Source organism: Corylus avellana, chromosome 9 (assembly GCF_965113065.1).
Source record: "Corylus avellana chromosome 9, dhCorAvel1.hap1.2, whole genome shotgun sequence".
NCBI lineage: Eukaryota > Viridiplantae > Streptophyta > Magnoliopsida > Fagales > Betulaceae > Corylus > Corylus avellana.
The window spans coordinates 1,569,749-1,590,892 of record NC_142498.1 but is presented as its reverse complement, the minus strand read 5'-3'; the positions used below and the strand labels follow the sequence as shown (position 1 = coordinate 1,590,892).

Below are 21,144 nucleotides of genomic sequence, written 5' to 3'. Positions count from 1 at the left end.
GAACCAAACAAAAAAATATATATTTTCGAAAATTTAAGAGAACATTATGTCTAATTTCAAGAAATCATACCAACATTATGGACGAGGACAACCAAGCATAAGCATGAGCATAAGCATAAAAATTTAAAATATCAATTTTAATCTAATTTATAATTTTACACAAATATAGGGAACAAAAGATAATGTCAAAGGGGGAGACTACTCACACGTACGAGAGGTGAAAAAGAAGAAGAAATGATGTTGAAAACAAGAAAACGAGAAAAGATGCGATAAAAAAAGAAAAATCAACAACCCCAGGATTCGCGTAACAGAAACGTCGTCGTGTAATCCTGCGTATAAGAACCTAGACCTTCCCTCCCCTCCACTAGGGTTGAGCGTCGGTCAGTAATGTTGGTTTCGGTAAAAAAAATTTATTTTTGCCTTTTGAACCGACAATGTCGGTAAAATCGATTATTTCACTGACTTATTCCACCAAATTTTATTTTATTTCACATTTTGAATCGAATGGCGGTCGGTAAAGTCGGTGTTGGTCGAAAGTCGGTAAAGTCGCTAGGTGGAAAAGTGGCAAATTTGTCGGTAAAGTCGATCGAAAATCGGTCGGTAAAGTTGGTTTGGTTAAAAAAACCTCTTCCACCTACCGAACCGAAAAATTCGGAATAAAAAAAATCATGCCACCTATTGTCCGCCATCTCGTCGGTAACGATTGGTGTCAGTCGAAACTCGGTCGGAAGTCGGTTAGTCGGTAATTTGCTCAGCCCTACCCTCGAGAAATCTACTTCGTCTGCTTGTTTTCTCGAGTCATTTGAGGCACTGCATCATCAGATCTGCTTCTTCCGCTTATTTCTTCCACTACATCAGGAAATTGGTACGATTGCTAAGTCTACAAACTCTCTTGCTTTCTTCTCCAATCATTATTCTCATCTTAGGGTTTCTTCCAATGCTCAAAATTTTATTATCATTGTCGTTGTTTTAGTGTACTTCTGCTAAAACTCCCAATAGTGGTAGAGATATTGTGGAAAGCCCCAATTAATTAGTTCTTGAAATCTGTTAGAGATCGTTGCAGATCTCGTAGCATTAGGAATCTTGATGATGCCTTAGCCCTGTTTGATAGAATGCTTCACATGCACCCTTTGCCTTCCCTCATGGATTTTAATCAATTGCTGGGTGCCATTGCAACCTTGATTTCTCTGATTAAATAAATGGAATTATCAGGAATAACTCCCAATATTTATATTCAGGGTGTTTTGATTAATTGCTTTTGTCATTTGAACCGGGTGGATTTCGGCTTTTCTATCTTTGCAAGAATTTTGAAACTTGGTTTTCAACCAAACTGTATAATTCTTACTACTCTTGTCAAGGGGGTCTATCTTTAGGGTAAAATTGCTAAAGGTTTAAAGTTCGTTAATGAAATGGAGAATAATGACTATAAACCTAATATAATTACATACGGAACAATAATGAATTGTTTGTGTAAAATAGGTAAGACCGGTGAAGTTATTCAGTTACTTCGGAAAATGGAAGAGAGAAATCTTGAACTTGATGTAGTGAAGTATAATATAATCATTGATAGCTTATGTAAGGAAAGATTGGTAACTGAGGCTTTGGCTTTTTTCTCTAAACTGACAAATAGAGGAATTAATCCAGACATTTTTACTTACAATTCTTTAATTCAGGGCCTTTGCAATTTCGGTCAGTGGCATGAGGTAACTAAACAACTGAATGATATGGTGGAAATGAAAATCATGCCAGATGTGAGGACATTCAACATATTGGTGGACACTTTGGCAAAGAGGGAAAGTTGAAAGAGGCTAAAAAAGTTTTTGATGCGATGATATAGAGAGGCATAGAGCCTAATACAATCACTTACACTTCTTTGATTGACGGTTGTTGTTTGCAAAATAGAATGGATGAAGTTGTCAAAGTATTTAATACGATGGTTTCGAAGGGTTGTGTGCCTTGTGTTGTTAGTTATAACATATTGATCAATGGATATTGTAAGAACAGAAAAATTGATGAGGCAATAAGTCTATTTCGTGAAATGTCCACAAAGTGAATTTTTCCCGATGTTGTCACTTACAACACTCTAATTGGAGGGTTTTGCCGAGTTGGGAGACCTAAAATTGTATTAGAGCTACTCCACCAGATGCAAGGTTGTGGCCAACCTCCCAATCTCCAAACTTGTGCTATTTTGTTAGATGACCTGTGTAAGAATCTACAGTTTTCTAAGGCAATAGCATTGTTTCAAGAGATGGAAGACAAAAAATTACACCTTGATATTGTGATTTACAACATCTTGATTCATGGTATGTGCAATGCTAGGAAACTTACAATTGCAAGTGAATTATTTAATTCTCTTCCTACCAAAGGTTTGCAACCTAATGTTTGGACTTGCACTATAATGATCAAAGGGCTTTGCAAAGAGAGACTACTAAATGAAGCGAGGGTGTTGCTTAAGAAAATGGAAGAGAACGGTTGTTCACCTAATCATTTCACATATAACACAATCATCCAAGGCTTCTTGCAACATAGTGAGACATCATGGGTGGTGAAATGTCTCAAGATGATGGTTGACAAGGGTTTCTCGACAAATGCAACCACTACAACCATTTTGATCGACTTGAGGTCTACTAGTCGAGCAGATAAAACATTACAAGATTTTTTTCAAATATCCGTGTGAAAGCTTTATAGTTCTTCAATGTGTAGGACAAATTTCATATTCTAACCTTTGCATAGCCAATCTGTACTAAATAAATATATATTTGTTGCAAGTCATTAAGGTGATATTTCTTTCCATGTCTTTTGGACTATTCTTATGTATTGCTATTTCTGTTTTGTTATATTTTTTTACAATATCTATAGACTTGTGTAAAAAATATTCTTAAAGATTTAGTCAATTATTTTGTTGATGCGGAATTATTGCAGAATATTGTTCATTAGGAGTATGAATTTTTTTATGATTGTATCCTTATTGGCCCACCGAATTGTTTTTATTAATATTTGGGTCCTATTGCTGAAATTGATCATAGTTGTTATGTCATGGTGAACATAGTGCTATTATGATTACGTTCAAGTAGAATAGCTACAATTGTTTTACTCTTTTCCTCTGCCTACCTTATTCAAATAGAAAATAATAATAATAAAAAAAGTCAATAGCAGGGATTTTCGTTTCAAATAACTTGAGTCATCATGAAGCCATACTTGGTGCATAATAACCTAATTATGATCCACCACATTCCATCAATTATTTTCTCAGGTTTTAAATAATCGCAGAAATAATTCTAGAAATATGGTGTTCTTTATAACTTAAGATTGATCCATTAATTGGTATAGGTCTTTGCCTTTTATTTCAAAATTCTTAAACTATTTGTTTTTGCAAATTCTTTGAGACACTTAACCCAATATATAGTTTGAACATTTCCTTTAAGCAACACATACTCGAACCCAGTTGATCATTTTTCTAGACAAGTTATATCCTTTCCTTTAAGATATGGATCATGGATGTCCCCAAAAAATAAGGAGCAATATGCATGAAAAAAAAAAATTGTAGGCACTAAAGGTCAAGCCATTCTCATGAGATGGCACTAAACGTCAAGCCATTCTCATGAGCTGGCACATAAGGAGAAACAAACATGATTGCTAGGTCATTCTCGAGGGTTAGGGCTGCGCATATTGTTTCAAAGTGCCACTAGAAAATGACATTTGCTTTGTTATTTATAAGCCTTTGAAATAAGTTAAAGATAGTAGATTTGAGCCTATGGGTGAGTGATGGAAGTGTTTCCAACAAAAGATTAACCACTTCTATTCACTTTGTAAAAGAAAAATTGTTCTTAGAAATTATCTTAATCATTACAAATCATTACGTATTCCAATTATTTCTATTTGTATCAATCATGTATTGAAATTGGAATGCACTGAAATTGCATGGAGGATGGTATACATGATTTTTTTTTTTTTTTAATTTTTTTAATTTTTAATTTTGATTTTAATTTTTTTTAATGACGAGAAATTCTTCAAGGCATGGCCACTTCATGTATCTACCCCTATCAGGTAACCCTCGGACCAATGTAAAACACATCCTTTACACGGATCGAGTAATACTCTTAGGTTCACTAGTAGGTTGGCCCCAAGGAGTTAGTTGGACCCAAGGAGACTCAAACTTTGGTCCTCATGAGACTACCACAAAAACCAATACTCTTACCATTTGAGCTAATCCCTTAGAGTTTTTTAAATTATTCTTAAAAGTTATTAGCTCACTAAGACGCAAAGGTATTTTGGTATTTGCATACTGTTTTGTGGGATCAGGAAGTCATGCCCATAAAGAACCTACTTCACATAGACAATTTTTAAAAGCGTAAGCCATTTTCCTATAAATACTTATCTGGTATCCATTGTATTATGGTTGCTAGAATAGCATTGTTTAGAAAAATACATAATTGATTGTTCATGCCATTTTCATTCTTCATTTGTTTGCCCGTTCGATGTCTTTAATGGTGTATGGTGGGGGTTGTTAGAAAAGTACATAGTCTATGTAATGAATCTTCCATTGCTGTGTGGTACCTGTCACAATGATGTTCTTGCTAGTTATATATAAGCGTAGACAATTAGTAGTTATTAATTGTTTCAGTCTACTTTAAAACTGCTAATCGCAACTGTCCTAGGTGATTAGTGGTTTTTGCCAACGGCTCGCCAAAACGATTATACGATTAACAATTATTAGTGATTAATAACCGTTTGTACACCCTAGAAGTAAGAGTGTAAGAGTATTACTCAAATTTAATAATAATTCATTCAAAATCTAATAATAATTTTCACAGTCAAGCCATGTCAGACGTAGTGCACTTAGAGTGTGGAAATAATAGTGTGTGCAACATTTCTCTAATTGTAATATTGAATTTGCAATCATTCCACCAAATTTTTTAAAAAAATACAATTGAATCTCTCAAATTTTGGGCATTTTTAATTGATCCTTTCTTTTAGCATTTTTATTTATTTATTTATTTGGACTGTAAGTAGTAAGTATAAATACATCATATGTCCCACATGTGCCTCAAATTTTCCATTGTACTTCTGCATTAAATGATTTTATTTTTTATTTATTAAAAGGACGATCATGTGATTCTTAAACGTGGAAGAGAACCTTTTTTAACACCTTTGTTGTTCTATATATAATTCAAGATGATCTTCAATAATGTATGAAAAAAAGTTAAAAAGATAAAAATGATATTCAACGATTTATGAGCATGAGGTTTAAAAAGATGTCAATGTTTATTATCCATCGTGAGGCCCAAATCTTAAAGTGGTATGGAGTGCAATAACTCTTATCTCGGCCATCCACTTTGGCCACTCCTTTGGATGCGGCACAAATAAAAAGCTACTGCTTTCTGTGCATTATCCTAAGTATTCGTGTAATCTCAATCTAAAATTCTATATAATAAAAAAGAGATAGCTTTATAATGTACGTCCGTATAGACCCAAAATTTACATATTGAGCTAAACATGTCCCATAAACCGCCCAATTATCATTTGATAGATAATGAAACAAAAAACATTTAAAAAATAAGTAATGCTAGAAACCATACTGTTATCTATTGTTATCTTACTCTGCTGTAGTACCAACGGCTGATTGAAACATTACACTACTATGGAATAGTGATGAAGTAAAAACTTGATTTCTAACATTATTCTTACAAAAAAAAGAGAGGAAAAATTCAAGCATAGGGTGCCTCTTAACAACATGTTACTCTGATCTCATAATTGTATGTTAGAATCTTCTGTCGTACTTGTATGCAATTTGGATATCTTGTAGGTTAAGTCTATAACATATACAATTTGTTGGGTCATGAACTAGCTTACCATTTATTGAGCAGTCCTTGGGCCCAGCCAGAGGAGGCCCAAGTCCGAGACCTACTCTAAAGGCCCAAGTCCGAGACCTAATCAAGTGATCCGAGACGAGACCTACTCATGTTATCTGAGACCACAAATCCGAGGCAACCTCTAGCCGAAGCTAAAAAGTCCGAGAATAACTCAGGACATGTAAGTTTCAGTAAAGGGAATAACTCTGATATCTCAAAAGATATTATAATTGATCCTCTGATCTTAAGTCGCTTAAATCATGGAAGAACTAACAAACATAATCTTTTCATTCAAATGTTTGTTTAGCCGATATCAAGGGATAAGATTCCTTAATAAATGGGAAATCAGATTTTCTCCAATGCCTATAAATACAAGTCATATGATCAAAGTGAAGGTAATCACAACTCTCATAACTTGAGCTCTGTAGTTGTTACTATTATCCTTTTCCATTCTGACTTAGGCATTGGAGTGCTCACGCCGGCTCACCCCCGGTCACTTCGATCCTTCTTCCTTCTTTGTCGTGCAGTCAAATTGTTCGGGGTGTTGGTCCAATTCAAGCTCGGCAAGTGTGCCACGTCATCTTTTGGAAAACTGTGCATTAACACAGTTATTTGCTTCTCCGAAATTTATATGTGGTTGTTGCTATAACTCTTTACTCGAAAAACTTGTCTGAAAGGTTTGCCAAGACAAATCCTGCAAAAACCTGAATCCAGTTGAACTAGTTAAATGGACTTTCTACTGTGGTAAAGTTGAAGTAAATCACAAGATATGATGCCAAGAAGCTGTGCCTCAAAGGCAACAATGACTTCTCAACTGACCTGGTTAGAGGTTAAAAGTTCAAGTCACAAATTAAAGATCGAAAATGATTTAGTTGGGACAAAATTTTCCTCTAAACTTTCAATCAAGTTTAAAGAAAAACTTTAGTGGTATCTTTGAATAAGAAAACAATTACATCCGAAGTATATATAAAAACAAATAAATAAGCATTAAGCATAAAAATTTAAAATATCAATTTTAATCTAATTTTATAATTTTACACTAATTTGACATTTAAAATTTAAAATGTCAAAGGGAAGGAAGACCACTCACACGAGAGGTGAAAAATAAGAAAGAAATAATGTCGAAGAAAAGATGCGATAAGAAATGAAAAACCAGCATCACAAATCAACAACTCTGGGTAACAGAAACGTCGTCGTGTAATCCCGCGTATAAGAAACCACACCTCCCCTCCCCTCCCCTACTACTCCACTCCACATATCTCTACTTCGTCTGCTTATTTTGTCGAGTCCTTTGAGGCAGTGCATCATCAGATCTGCTTCTTCTGCTTATTTCTTCCACTACATCAGGAAATGGGTACGATTTCCAAGTCTACAAACTCTCTTGCTTTCTTCTTCAATCATTATTCTCATCTTAGGGTTTCTTCCAATGCTCAAATTTTTTATTATTATTGTCGTTGTTTTAGTGCTACTTCTGCTAAAACTCCCAATAGTGGTAGACGTAATGTGGAAAGCCCCAATCAGTTCTTGAAATCTGTCAGAGATCGATGCAGATCTCGCAGCTTTAGGAATCTTGATGATGCCTTAGGCGTGTTTGATAGAATGCTTCGCATGCACCCTTTGCCTTCCCTCATGGATTTTAATCAATTGCTGTGTGCAATCGCAAGAATGAAGCATCACTCAACTGTTATTACTTTGATTAAAGAAATGGAACTGTCAGGAATTGCTCCCGATGATTATATTCTGACTGTTTTGATTAATTGCTTCTGCCATTTGAACCGGATGGATTTCGGCTTCTCTATTTTAGCAAGAATTTTGAAGCTTGGTTTTCAACCAGACTGTATAATTCTTACTACTCTTGTCAAGGGGTTTTGTATTCAGGGTAAAATTACTGAAGCTGTTAAGTTGGTCAACAAAATGGAGAAGATAGGCTACAAACCTAATATAGTTACCTATGGAACCATAGTGAATTGTTTGTGTAAAATAGGTAAGACCGGTGAAGCTATTGGGTTGCTTCGGAAAATGGAAGAAAGAAATCTTGAACTTAATGTAGTACTGTATAGCACAATCATTGATAGTTTATGTAAGGACAGATTGGTAACTGAGGCTTTGACTCTTTTCTCTGAGATGACAAATAGAGGAATTCAGCCAGACGTTTTCACTTACAATTCTGTAATTCAGGGCCTATGCAATTTCGGTCGGTTGAATGAGGTAACTAAACAATTGAATGAGATGGTGGAAAGGAAAATCATGCCAGATGTGAGGACATTCAACATATTGGTGGACACACTTGGCAAAGAGGGGAAGTTGAGAGAGGCTGAAGAAGTTTTTGATGTGATGATACAGAGAGGCATAGAGCCTAATACAATCACTTATAATTCTTTGATTGACAGTTATTGTTTGCAAAATAGAACGGATGAAGCTGTCAAAGTATTTAATACGATGGTTTTGAAGGGTTGTGTGCCTTGTGTTGTTAGCTATAACATATTGATCAATGGATATTGTAAGAACAGAAAAATTGATGAGGCAATAAGTCTATTTCGTGAAATGTCCACAAAAGGAATTTTTCCCGATGTTGTCACTTACAACACTCTAATTGGAGGGTTTTGCCGAGTTGGGAGACCTAAAATTGCATTAGAGCTACTCCACGAGATGCAAGGTTGTGGCCAACCTCCAAATCTCCAAACTTGTGCTATTTTGTTAGATGACCTGTGTAAGAATCTACACTTTATTGAGGCAATGGCATTGTTTAAAGAGATGGAAGACAAAAGGATAGACCTTGATATTGTGATTTACAGCATCTTGATTGATGGTATGTGTAATGCTGGGAAACTTACGACTGCAAGTGAATTATTTAATTCTCTTCCTACCAAAGGTTTGCAACCTAATGTTCGAACTTACAATGTAATGATCAAAGGGCTTTGCAAAGAGGGATTGCTAAATGAAGCAAGGGAGTTGCTTGAGAAAATGGAAGAGAACAGCTGTTCACCTAACCATTTCACATATAACATAATCATCCAAGGCTTCTTGCAACATAATGAGACATCATGGGTAGTGAAATATCTCCAAATGATGGTTGAGAAGGGTTTCTCGGCAAATGCGACCACTGCGACCATTTTGATCGACTTGTTGTCTACTAATCAGGCAGATAAAACTTTACAAGATTTTTTTCAAATATCCGTGTGAAAGTTTTATAGTTCTTCAATGTGTAGGACAAATTTCATATTCTAGCCTTTGCATGGCCAATCTGTACTAAATAAATATATATTTGTTGCAAGTCATTAAGGTGATATTTCTTTCCATGTCTTTTGGACTATTCTTATGTATTGCTATTTCTGTTTTGTTATATTTTTTGACAATATCTATAGACTTATGTTGTAATCAAAAAAATATTCTTAAAGATTTAGTCAATTATTTTGTTGATGATGCAGAATTATTGCAGAATATTGTTCATTTGGAGTATGAATTTTTTATGGTTGTATCCTTATTGGCTCACCGAGTTGTTTTTATTAATATTTGGGTCCTATTGTTGAAATTGATTATAGTTGTCATGTCATGGTGAACATGGTGCTATTATGGTTACGTCCAAGTAGAATAGCTACAATTGTTTTTCTCTGCCTACCTTATTCGAATAGAAAATAACAAAAAAAAAAAGTAAACAGTAGGGATCTTCGTTTCAAATAACCTGAGTCATCATGAAGCCCTACTTGGTGCATAATAACCTAATTATGATCCACCACATTCTATCAATTATTTTCTTAGGTTTTAAATAATCGCAGAAATAATTCTAGAAAGATCGTATTCTTTTATAACTTAAGATTGATCCATTAATTGGTATAGGTCTTTTCCTTCTATTTCAAAGTTCTTAAACTATTTGTTTTTGCAAATTCTTTGAGACACTTAACCCAATATATAGTTTGGACATTTCCTTTAAGCTACACATACTCGAACACAATTGATCATTCTTCTAGACAAGTTACATCCTTTCCTTTAAGATAAGGATGTCCCCAAAAAATACGGCGCAATATGCATGAAAATAAAATTTGTAGGCACTAAAGGTCAAGCCATTCTCATGAGCTGGCACATAAGGAGAAACAAACATGATTGCTAGGTCATTCTCAAGGGTTAGGGCTGCACATATTGTTTCAAATTATCACTAGAAAATGACATTTTCTTTGTTATTTATAAGCCTTTGAAATAAGTTAAAGATAGTGAGCCTATGGGTGAGTGATGGAAGTGATTCCAACAAAAGATTAACCACTTCTGTTTCACTTTGTGAATGAAAAATTGTTTCTTAGAAGTTATCTTCCATAAATCATTACGTATTCTAATTATTTCTACTTGTATCAATCATGTATTGAAATGCATTGAAATTGCACGGAGGATGGTATACATGATTTCTTTCTTCAGTAAATTATTCCCTTTTTTTTTTTTTTTAATGACAAGGAACTCTTCAAGGCAGGACCACTTCGTGTATTCACCCCTATCAGGTAACCCTCGGACCCATGCAAAACATTCCCTTCACACAGATTGAGTAATACTCCCAAGTTTGCCAGCAAGTTGGCCCCAATGAATTGTTTGGACCCAAGGAGATTCGAACTTTGGTCCTCATGGGACTACCACAAAGACCAATGCTCTTGCCATTTGAGCCAACCCCTTGGTTTTTTTTTTTAAAAAATTATTCTTAAAAGTTATTAGCTCACTAAGAGGCAAAGGTATTTTGGTATTTGCATACTGTTTTGTGGGATCAGGAAGTCATGCCCATAAAGAACCTACATCACATAGACAATTTTTAAAAGCTTTTCCTATAAATTCTTATCTGTTATCGATTGTATTATGGTTGATAGAATAGCATTGTTTAGAAAAATACGTAATTGATTGTTCATGCAATTTTCATTCTTCATTTGTTTGCCCGTTGGATGTCTTTAATGGTGTATGGTGGGGGTTGTTAGACAAGTACATAATCCATGTACTGAATCTTCCATTGCTGTGTGGTAATAGACCAGAGAGTTGCTGTTCTTGTCACAATGTACATGCTAGTTATATAGAAGGAAAGACAATTAATAATTATTGTCTCGGTCTACTTTAAAACTACTAACTACAATTGTTTTAAGCGGTTAGTGGTTTTTGCCAACGGCTCACTAAAGCGGTTATACGATTAACAATTATTAGTGATTAATAACCGCTTGTACACCCTAAGAGTAAGTGTAAGAGTATTACTCAAATTTAATAGTAATTCATTCAAAATCTAATAATAATATTCACTGTCACGCCATGTTAGACGAAGTGCACTTAAGAGTGGATATAATAGTGTGTGCAACATTTCTCTTATTGTAATATCGAATTTGCAATCATTCCACCATTTTTTTTATTAAATGACAATTAAATCTCTCAAATTATGGGCATTTTTAATTTATCATTTCTTTTATCATTTTTATTTATTTATTAATTTTGGACTATAAGTATAAATACATCATATGTCCCACATATGCCTCAAATTTTCCTTTGTACTTCTGCATTTTTTTTTTTTTTTATTTTTTAAAAAAACCATGCCATCTCGATAGTCTTATTAAAAGAAGGATCATGTGAGAATAGAACCTTTTATGTATGAAAAAAAGTAAAAAAGATAAAAATGATATTCAACGATTTATGAGCATGAGGTTTAAAAAGATGTCAATGTTTATTATCCATCGTGAGGCCCAAATCTTAAAGAGGTACGGAGTGCAATAACTCTTATCTCGGCCATTCACTTTGGCCACCCCTTTGGATGCGGCAAAAATAAAAAGCTATTGCATCCCGTGCATTATCCCAAGTATTCGTGTAATCTCAATCTAAAATTCTATATAATAAAAAAGAGATAGCTTTATCATGTATGTCCGTATAGACCCAAATTTTACATATTGAGCTAAACATGTCCCATAAACCGCCCAATTGTCATTTGATAGATAATGAAACAAAAAACATTTAAAAAATAAGTAATGCTAGAAACCATTCTGTTATCTATTGCTATCTTACTCTGCTGTAGTACCAACGGCTGATTGAAACATTACACTACTATGGAATAGTGATGAAGTAAAAACTTGATTTCTAACATTATTCTTACAAAAAAAAGAGAGGAAAAATTCAAGCATAGGGTGCCTCTTAACAACATGTTACTCTGATCTCATAATTGTATGTTAGAATCTTCTGTCGTACTTGTATGCAATTTGGATATCTTGTAGGTTAAGTCTATAATATATACAGTTATTTGCTTCTCCGAAATTTATATGTGGTTGTTGCTATAACTCTTTACTCGAAAAACTTGTCTGAAAGGTTTGCCAAGACAAATCCTGCAAAAACCTGAATCCAGTTGAACTAGTTAAATGGACTTTCTACTGTGGTAAAGTTGAAGTAAATCACAAGATATGATGCCAAGAAGCTATGCCTCAAAGGCAACAATGACTTCCTAAAAGACCTAGTTAGAGGTTAAAAGTTCAAGTCACAAAGGATTGAAAAGGATTTAGTGGAGACAGTTTTCGTCCAAACTTTCAATCCAACTTAAAGGAAAACTTTAGTCGTATGTTTGGATAAGAAAGCAGTAATACGTCGGAAGTACATATAAAAACAAATAAATAAAAGGGAAAAGTAGGGGAGAGAGAGAGATTGAGAGAGATTGACAGTGTTATACTGGATGCATCCAATGATGTAGATTTCAAACTGATCCAGTTTGGAGGAAAAATTTATTCATTTAATAGCGTATGGATAAAAAAGCAGTAATACACATGTAAATATAAAATCAAATAAATAAAAGGGATAAGTGTTGGGGGTGGGGGGGAGATTAGCAGTGTAATATAAAAATATCTGGATGCATCCAACTATCCAAGGATGTAGATTCTAAAGTGGTCCAGTTTGGAAGAAAACTTTGTCCATTTAGTGACATTCGGATAAGAAAGCAGTAATACGTTGAAATTACATATAAAAACAAATAAATAAAAGAAAAATGTACATTGGCAGAGTGATATAAAAATAAAATAAAATACCTGGATACATCCAAGGATGTAGATTGTAGAGTAGTGACGACCATGTATAACCATGTCAGCTACCATTGCGACTGGAATTGTCAGTGACATGCCTAATGTTGCAACTAACGGAGTCGTCCAAACGACAGAAAGGGCCCTGCGACATTTTTCGCCAGTATCAGGGAAATAATCTATTTGCAATGGTAACTAGAGTTTCAATTATATCAGCATGAAGAAGTTAGTATGACTGCTGATTGGATGTCCCAGGCTCCCAGCACCACAAAAGAAATGAAATGAAACCAATCCTTGTGCGTTTAAAGTCAGTTTTGGAGCTCAATTGGCAATCCTTTTAATTTGATTAAAAAAGGTGTAGTCCTATGCATCAGTGGTTTAGTAGCAAAAAATCTAATAATCTGCAATTATGACTGTTTTCTTCCTTTTGCATATATATATATATAAAATTTAACATTTTCATGGTTTTGTGTTGTCCAATCAACCCCACAATTAATGGAGATTGCTCTATTACTTACCAAAAATAATCTGACAGAACACTTCCCACAAAGGCATTTAAGAGCACAACTTCCTCAACAGATGCTGAATGAGGAAACTTAAACAGAGGTTCAATCCCCACAGCATTGAGAGGCCACACTGCATGGAACAAAATTCCTGTGAAAATCCAACTATAGGAAACTGATATTTAAGAGCTATTTGATAAGCTCATCACAACATTCTCAACCACCAAGTCATCAGTATAGTAATCAAGAAAAAGACAAGGGGGGAGAAGAGAGAAGAATAAGAGAAGGAGATCAACAAGGCTATTCAATTAATTTAAGATATTTCAATTAACTAGAATTTTTGAAACATAAAACTCTAAAATCGAAGAACATCTTAACTAATTACCAACTGCTTCATGAGGGGCTTAAAGGTTCCTGGAAATCCTATTAAATCCTATTAAGGTCCTTTGCAATTCAAATGAGGCTCTTTTGTCATATGCATTGGATCACACAGATGAACAATCCCTAACAATGGATCAGTCAACCACTTCTTTTTAGGGGCCATCCTTTGACCCAATTAATGAGATTCCAGCCATTGCCTCAAATTGTGCTGCCAGGGATGGCCACGTTTCAAGGTTTTGTTTAAACCTCTTTGACAGCTACTCAATCAGCTTATAATTTCTCAAGATTCAACCAATGCCTATTAGACCCTAGTTATCAGGAGAGCTCGTCTAAAATGAGGTTCATGAAGTTGGGAGGTGGCAGAGTGCACAGGAAAGGGAAAGAAATGTGGTGGACAGAAAAAACGAAGAAGAAGAACACCATTGAAAATATCTGGATGTAGAACCCAAAAAGAAACCGCCGTGGAGATTTGCGCCTCTCTTGCTCCCAACACACCACATATTTTCAATTCAGGCACATTTTAAAGCAAAATTCTTCTTCGACCTTCAAGGACAAACCACTTTACAAATTCTTGTGAGTAGGTACAATGAGAAGGGCCACATATAGATTGGTCTCACCAAATAATGAGTTTCAGAAACCTCAATTTATTTACTTTTCCTCAATTTCTGATTTTCTTCTAGAAGCATCTTAAGATACCTTCAAACTTGGTTAACTATCAATGACATTGACAAACCACTTTCCAAATTCTTATGAGTAGATCCAATGAGAAAGGCCACATATAGATTGGTTGGACAGAGGTCTTCTAAACCTTTAGTATTCAAATCCTATTGTATGCATGTTATTTCCTCTACCTATACCGCAGTTGAAGCACCTACAGGAGAATTTGGTGTCTTTCTGGTCAGTAATGGAAGCCGTCGTCCCTACCGTCATAGGATGAAACCATCACGATTCAGTGGTCTGAATCATCTTAATTAAAATACCATTCAGCATATAAATTCTCCAATTGTTGTCTAAGCTATCAGATGTTCATCCTAAAAAATCCATGACAACAACTACTATATTCTCATTCCAGTTCAAATATTTCACATCTTAATCATATAAATTTGAAGCGATAAAGACAATATATCACATGAATTACTAGTTCACTTACCAAGCCACCAAAGACCAAGGAGAGTGAAGAGACCAATGTACCCAAAGAACTTTTGCACATCAACCTTGTCTCCTTTTGATCCAGAAGATTTCTTCAGCAGCACTGCACCAAGTAAATTAGTAAATTAACAATCAAGCGGATATTTGAAAACAATGTAATCAAATTTATATCACCATTCTTTTATTAAATTAAAAAAACAAAAAAAAAAAAAAAGGGGGAAAGAAAGAAAGAAAGAAAGACAATGGTTTTGGTATGCCTTACCTGAAAATAAGCCATATGATATTGCTGAGAGAAGACCACAAATGTCCCCCGTGATAGAGTGCTTTCTAGTTCTAAGCAACAATAAACGGTTACAAATTTAGATTAAAAAAAAAAAAAAAAAAAAAAATTTCAAGTGAAAGTTTTAAGTAGAGTTCTCTCAACAAAAGGTGAAATAACTCGGTGAACCTTTCAACTTTCAAATATAATAAGCTTTGTTGGCTATAGCAGGCACAAAGATGTAGTGCTTACGTACATAATCACAACTCACCAATCTGTAGATTCTAGGAATTCAATCACATTGACATTATTTCCATTCTACTCTACAGATGAAATAAAAAATATCTTGATCCAAGGTGCTAATTAAGCTCTCCTTTTAGTTTTACTTTTGAATGCAGAAAATAATAAAATAAAATTTTTTTGGTGCTGCACCATAGCTCTTTTTTCTTTTCTCCCCTCCCATTTCTAGTTTTCAGCCAAACACAACTTCCAAAAGACCCATATAGACCATTTTTCGCTAAGAGTTCATTTCATACTTAAACCCAGTGAGGCTAAGGAACTAAAAAAGGTATCTCATCAATCAGCGAATCCATTAACCAAGAAAAACATTGGGATAAAAATATATTTTTTTTATCAAGATAGTACAAAAGGATGTGTTTATACTCCTTCCATCCCAAAGTAGGTGTCTTTGTTATTGTCTGCATCCCATTTTGACCCCTCTCCCGACACAACACACACACACACACAAAAAAACATTTTGAATAACCAAATTTCGATCAAGGAAGTTTGAACTACATTTGTATGCTTTTGAACAAATATAAAATCTTCTTATCCCATGCTAAATTTTAAATTGTTTTAAAACAAGTCTGGTTCAGTTAAAACTTGTATGGTTAGAAATTCTATTGAATATTTTTTTATTCGAATGGTGGTCAGTCAAAATTTGAGATGTCTTGTTGAATTTGCAACTTGAGATAACCTTTTCAACAATGAAAACAGGCTTATTGAACTTTCAAATGCAGAAAATGAAGCTCAAAACAGGCCCCAGACAATCAAAAAATGGCTGGTCAAAGTACACTATCAAAAAGTACAAAAGCCAGAGGGAAATCAAGGATGTGCTCAAAGCTGTGCAAAGTGTGCCTTTGAAGCATATCATATGCGCCAAAGCTACTCAAGCTAAAAAAGCTCAAAAACCCTGAATCAAAGCCACTAGATGCCCATCTTCAGATTCTTCCACAAATATCCGGTTGAAGTGAATGAAGTACCACTAAAAAACATGTCAAGTTCATAAACGTTTGGGAAAGACAACCTTCATAATAAAGTAGACTTAATAAGCTTTCCATTCCCCAAGAAAATTAGCACCAGTCTGGTCGCAGATAGGCACCAGCAATAATAAATAGTGTGATTACTAATGAAAAGTAGATAATTTAATTAACTTCCTAAAATGTATTTCAATCTGTTTTCAAGGCGGGACATGATTTTCAAAAAGAATATTGTTTACTATCTTGAAAAGGATGGGAATAGCTTAGGAATATCAAAGTAAATGTTTTTACTTTTGGAACCTGGACATTTACTGTAGGATGTCCTAAAAAGAAAAGCAAGACATTTAAATTCGGATAAAGGGAATAAGATAATACTGTGCAGCCCTTGCAGAGAGATAACAAAGAGTGGTTTGAAATAATCATACAGGAAATTAACTGGAATGTAAGAAATGCAGAAATGTACAGAATGCTCTATAGAAGCCTACTACTGCCAAGCAAGAATCAATGAACTCACTCAGATATGGTCATCAGTTCAATAGGTATCCAAGTTTTTCCAACTGTTGTCATGACAGCACCAGCCATGCTGATAAAAACAGCAACAACCTTTGTGATATTTATTGATTCCTGGCTGAGAAGAGCTCCAAAGAAAAGCGTAAACAACCCTGACATAGAAGTCAGGACAGTAGTACTTGCAACACTAGTATTTGCCAGTGCAGAGTTCGATAAATACTGCATGACATCAAAACAAATGCAACATTGATTACATTGCTTAAGAAACAGATTTCGATGACTAGCATATCATGAAAACCCAATGAAACCAATGTCGAGGAGAGACAAAAGTGAAAATGAATAAGAAATTTACTACACCTACAACAACCCAATTGCATGTAGCTAGTTTTTGAATCACATATATTTGCAGCACAATTCTAGATCTAACAGAAATTACAGGCTACAGCCATCATGAATGCATTTACATCCTAAGGAATAAAACAGTGATATAAGCCTCAGAAAACCTTAAGGTACACTTTGACCATTGTGAACCACATCGTGAGAGCATAAAGTCATCTAATCATATATGCCTTGTTGATTCAGTGGCAGCAATGACACCCTCCTAACTCAATAGAAATATGATGAGGTGTAATTGGTCAGTAGATATGTTACAAAACCAAAGTTGCATTGAGTAATCCATATTGCCACAGAATAACTAGGTTTGTCAGCTAACACAGTTGCAACTGTGATATTGATCATGCATTTTGAGGTTCCATGAGGCTACAGAGTCACTGTGAATTTTTCAAAATATTTAGCTATTTTCACAGGATTCATTAACAAGGACAGTGCTTTTTAGAGCGAGATCATACCATCAAGGCGCATTTATGAGTTTGAATAATCTTTTTCATGTGAATCATTGTTGACCACAATTCACTGTCTTGGTTTAGAACATCATTACGTTCTCCAAGGCTACACTACTTATAGCTGCCTCTCCACCATCAAGTGAAAAGGTAGAGTACTTCAGTCCTAGTCAATAACTCTCACTAACTATATACAGAAAAATATTTGTTTATTCTCTTTTCCATTTGTTTCAATTTCTAATTTTCAATTCAGCCAAGCAAGCATGCAATTGACTTAGGATTGGGTTTAGCTGCTATAAAAAAAACTATAGGAGATCTTCTGTAGTTTTTTCAATGGTCCAGACAGAAGATCTCCAGTAGGTTTTTTTTTCACAGCACCTAAACCAAAGCCATTGATTTAGTCTAGAAAACCATTCTAGCAACATTAGCATTGACCAGACCAAAAGGATTATTCAAAATTACGCAGTGACCTTGTTGCATGTGCATAAATGGACCTGATGCTGCATTTTTGGATGCCTGTACCACTAACACACTCAATTTTCTTAGCCATCCAAACACTTTCATTCTCCCAGCATAATTTAAATTTGAATAGAAGTCTAAAGGGTCATTTACAAAGAACAGGAGATAAAAAACAAAAAAAAATTAAAAAAAAAAAAAATGAAAACGTTACCTCTGTTGCAAACCATATTGGAGTAAGATATAAGCTCCACTTGGCAATATCCCATGAATTAAGTTCATTACTTTGTGCAAGCAAGTGTGGCTCATCTTCCTCACTCTTAGCGACCAAAGGCCATCCCTCTTCCCTTTCACTAAGATCCTTGTCAGTAACTATGACATTTCCATTTTCTGGTCTGTGGTGCATTTCATTGATTCTAAGAGGGGTATCAAGTCCAGTTGAAGGGTCCACAACATTCCAGCCATTGTAAAGTTTCTTATATGAATTTGCAATCAGTAAGCCGCAGATCCAGTCTCTAAGAGCTGCAATGGGTAGATAGACCACCATAAGAGACACCCCCAAATAAGTGAGTGCAAACGGCTGTTTATAGTCCGCAAAAATTCTCTGCAGCAAATAGGTAGGGTAAGTTTAATTTATTCAAACATGGAAGAAAAGATCCTTCAAAAATACAAAAGTTTAATTAACAGGGAAAATATCGATAACATGCTCAATAGCCAGAGTCAAACATTACATGAAACTTTTTTTTTTCTTTTTGATGAGTGTTTCATGAAACCTTCTCAACGCATTAACTTAAAACTTCAATACATTCTGTGAAAAAAATTTGGAGGAGATAAAAGATATCTATTACTAGTAAATATTATAAAACTACAGCAAATAAAAGTATCCCCTTGAACAATTGAAACGGGTTACCCACAAAATAGCAACACGCACAACAACCCCCCACCCCACAAAAAGAAAGGAAAAAAGAAAATGGAAATTTATTTTTAATACCAAAATCATTGTATTGTAAACAATCAGCATATAGAGAGAAACATGGAAAAGGAATAAAAAGGAACCCTAAACAAGTTTTTTATTTTTATTTTTTTAACAGTAATAAAACTTAACAATTCAAACATTTCTTTTTAATTTCCTACCTTTTCTCAGCAACCTACAAGAAAGTGCCACAAACCCCATCACGCTAAAGAAAGAATCTAAGCCGAAAAGAAAGAAAAACAGAGTGGTGGCGATGCAACCTAACCTGAGTGATCTCTGCAGAGGCAACCCATATGAACACAACGGTGCCAATCAACCCCAACCCTGCATGATATCTCCAACCCATCTCGCCAAACACCACCAAAACCCCAAAGCTTGAAACTTTAACCCGAAATATGAACCGCGTAAGCTCAGGTTTTGCTATGAGGTCATCATCTTCTGGAAAACTCTGAGCACTTCAACAGATTTAGCATGAAATAGGATCTGAGCACTGGGTTCTTCTGCTATGTATTGAATGTAAGCGTAGTAATATAATTAGCTTAGTTTGGATAATTCGAGATTTCCTTGTGGACATTGGCAGCTGATATTTCGAGAAAAGTTGAAAATTTTGTCAAGGGAAGACTGGAGCCTGGAGGACTGTCGGCAACAGCTTCATGAGAGTGACAGTTGTACTCTGAGATCCGGTGCAGCGGATGTGATATCGTACGGCACAAAACTCAAAAGAACGACGTTGTCGTTTTGCCTTCCTAGATTTCAAAAATAAATACCGTTGACCTTTTCATTCTTGAGGTGATTGTAGCAGCGTTATTAGGTTATTACCGCGACATATTCTCGCATTACCCTTTTTTATTATTTTCTTTTTTGGCAGAAAGATTACGCGAAACTTGTTGCAAATTCTGAAGTTTTTCACATTAATTTTTTTTTTGAAAGAGAAATCATTCCAGTTTCATTAATTGATGAAAAATAACTAGCATAAATCTCATATATCACAGAGCAAAAGTTCTAAGAAAATCATAACCGAATCTACAAGATTACAAGTCATAGATATATGCATAACAATATGACATTTAAGATTTATCTATAACATCAAAGTCTACTAATCCATGACTAATCTTCAGTTGTAACAACATGACTCAATTCGATACATAGGTAGCAACATCTTCCTACCGAAACTCATTCTCCTCGACTCGCAAGTAAAGAAATTATTCACATCCTTAACCCAATAGGCCAGGACTACAAAATACAGGGAAAACGAAAAAACATGAAAAAAAATAAAAAAACACAAAACACCCTCAGAGAAAAACTGCGAGATGATTCTAGCCAGAATGTGAAAAACCACGCACAGGCGCGTGCAAGTTACGACCCGTTGCGGAGTTGCTGGAATCAGAAGTGGCAAGTGCTGTTGGAAGCGGGCAGGGCCAATGCGCGTGGTGGAGGGGCGCGTGTCAAGGTGGGTCTGACGGAGAGAAGTAAATCGAGCTTTGAACAGTCCGATCCAAGAGCCCTATCAACCCTGAAAAAAGACATCATAAATAGTGGACGGCACACCCGACGCGGTGGCACTTGAGCCTATAACAAAAAAAATATATGCAAAAAGATAAGGGGGGGGGGGGGGGGGGCGGAAGTGAGGGGGGCACGGTGGCACTGTAAAATAAAAATATAATTTTTATTATTACTTTTTTATTTAGTATTCACATTACTTGGCAAATTACATAAGAGACTTTGACTAATGGGTAGTAAAATTATAGCGGCGGGTGACCTAAGAATATTATCAACCGAACACTTGGTCTTCGCACGAGAAATTTGCAATAAGTTTCGCATAATCATTCTACCAAAAAGAAAAAAAGAAAAGAAAAAGAAAAAGAGATACTAGAAACTACACTTTTATTATTATTATTATTTTATCTTGTTGATGTAACAATGCCAATCAACTCTTAGATTTTTCTTTTTCTTCTA

The 21,144-nt window shown here is 34.9% G+C and overlaps 2 protein-coding genes and 1 pseudogene across 3 annotated transcripts; 2 read left to right on the top strand and 1 right to left on the bottom strand.

Annotated features, from left to right (window-relative positions):
- The first annotated feature begins 1,097 nt into the window (after nucleotides 1-1,097).
- LOC148583562 (uncharacterized) lies at nucleotides 1,098-2,811 on the top strand (annotated as a pseudogene).
- A 3,660-nt stretch (nucleotides 2,812-6,471) lies between these two features.
- Nucleotides 6,472-19,817, bottom strand: LOC132190136 (thiamine-repressible mitochondrial transport protein THI74). 2 transcript variants are annotated; one of them, XM_059605035.2, is made up of 8 exons: nucleotides 19,454-19,817; nucleotides 18,430-18,819; nucleotides 16,925-17,139; nucleotides 15,155-15,225; nucleotides 14,894-14,995; nucleotides 13,378-13,495; nucleotides 12,869-13,004; nucleotides 6,472-6,556 (listed from the first exon to the last, which is right to left on the bottom strand). In XM_059605035.2, the coding sequence occupies exons 1-8, from the start codon at nucleotides 19,532-19,534 to the stop codon at nucleotides 6,506-6,508; spliced, it is 1,164 nt and encodes a 387-aa protein (XP_059461018.2). In that variant the 5' UTR covers nucleotides 19,535-19,817; the 3' UTR covers nucleotides 6,472-6,505. The 2 variants fall into 2 exon arrangements, with proteins under 2 accessions (XP_059461018.2, XP_059461017.2); XM_059605034.2 differs by lacking the exon at nucleotides 6,472-6,556 and adding an exon at nucleotides 11,966-12,188.
- On the top strand, nucleotides 7,111-9,197 carry LOC132190070 (uncharacterized). Its single transcript, XM_059604951.2, has one exon. The coding sequence runs from the start codon at nucleotides 7,203-7,205 to the stop codon at nucleotides 9,033-9,035; it is 1,833 nt and encodes a 610-aa protein (XP_059460934.2). The 5' UTR covers nucleotides 7,111-7,202; the 3' UTR covers nucleotides 9,036-9,197.
- Nucleotides 19,818-21,144: the final 1,327 nt, after the last annotated feature.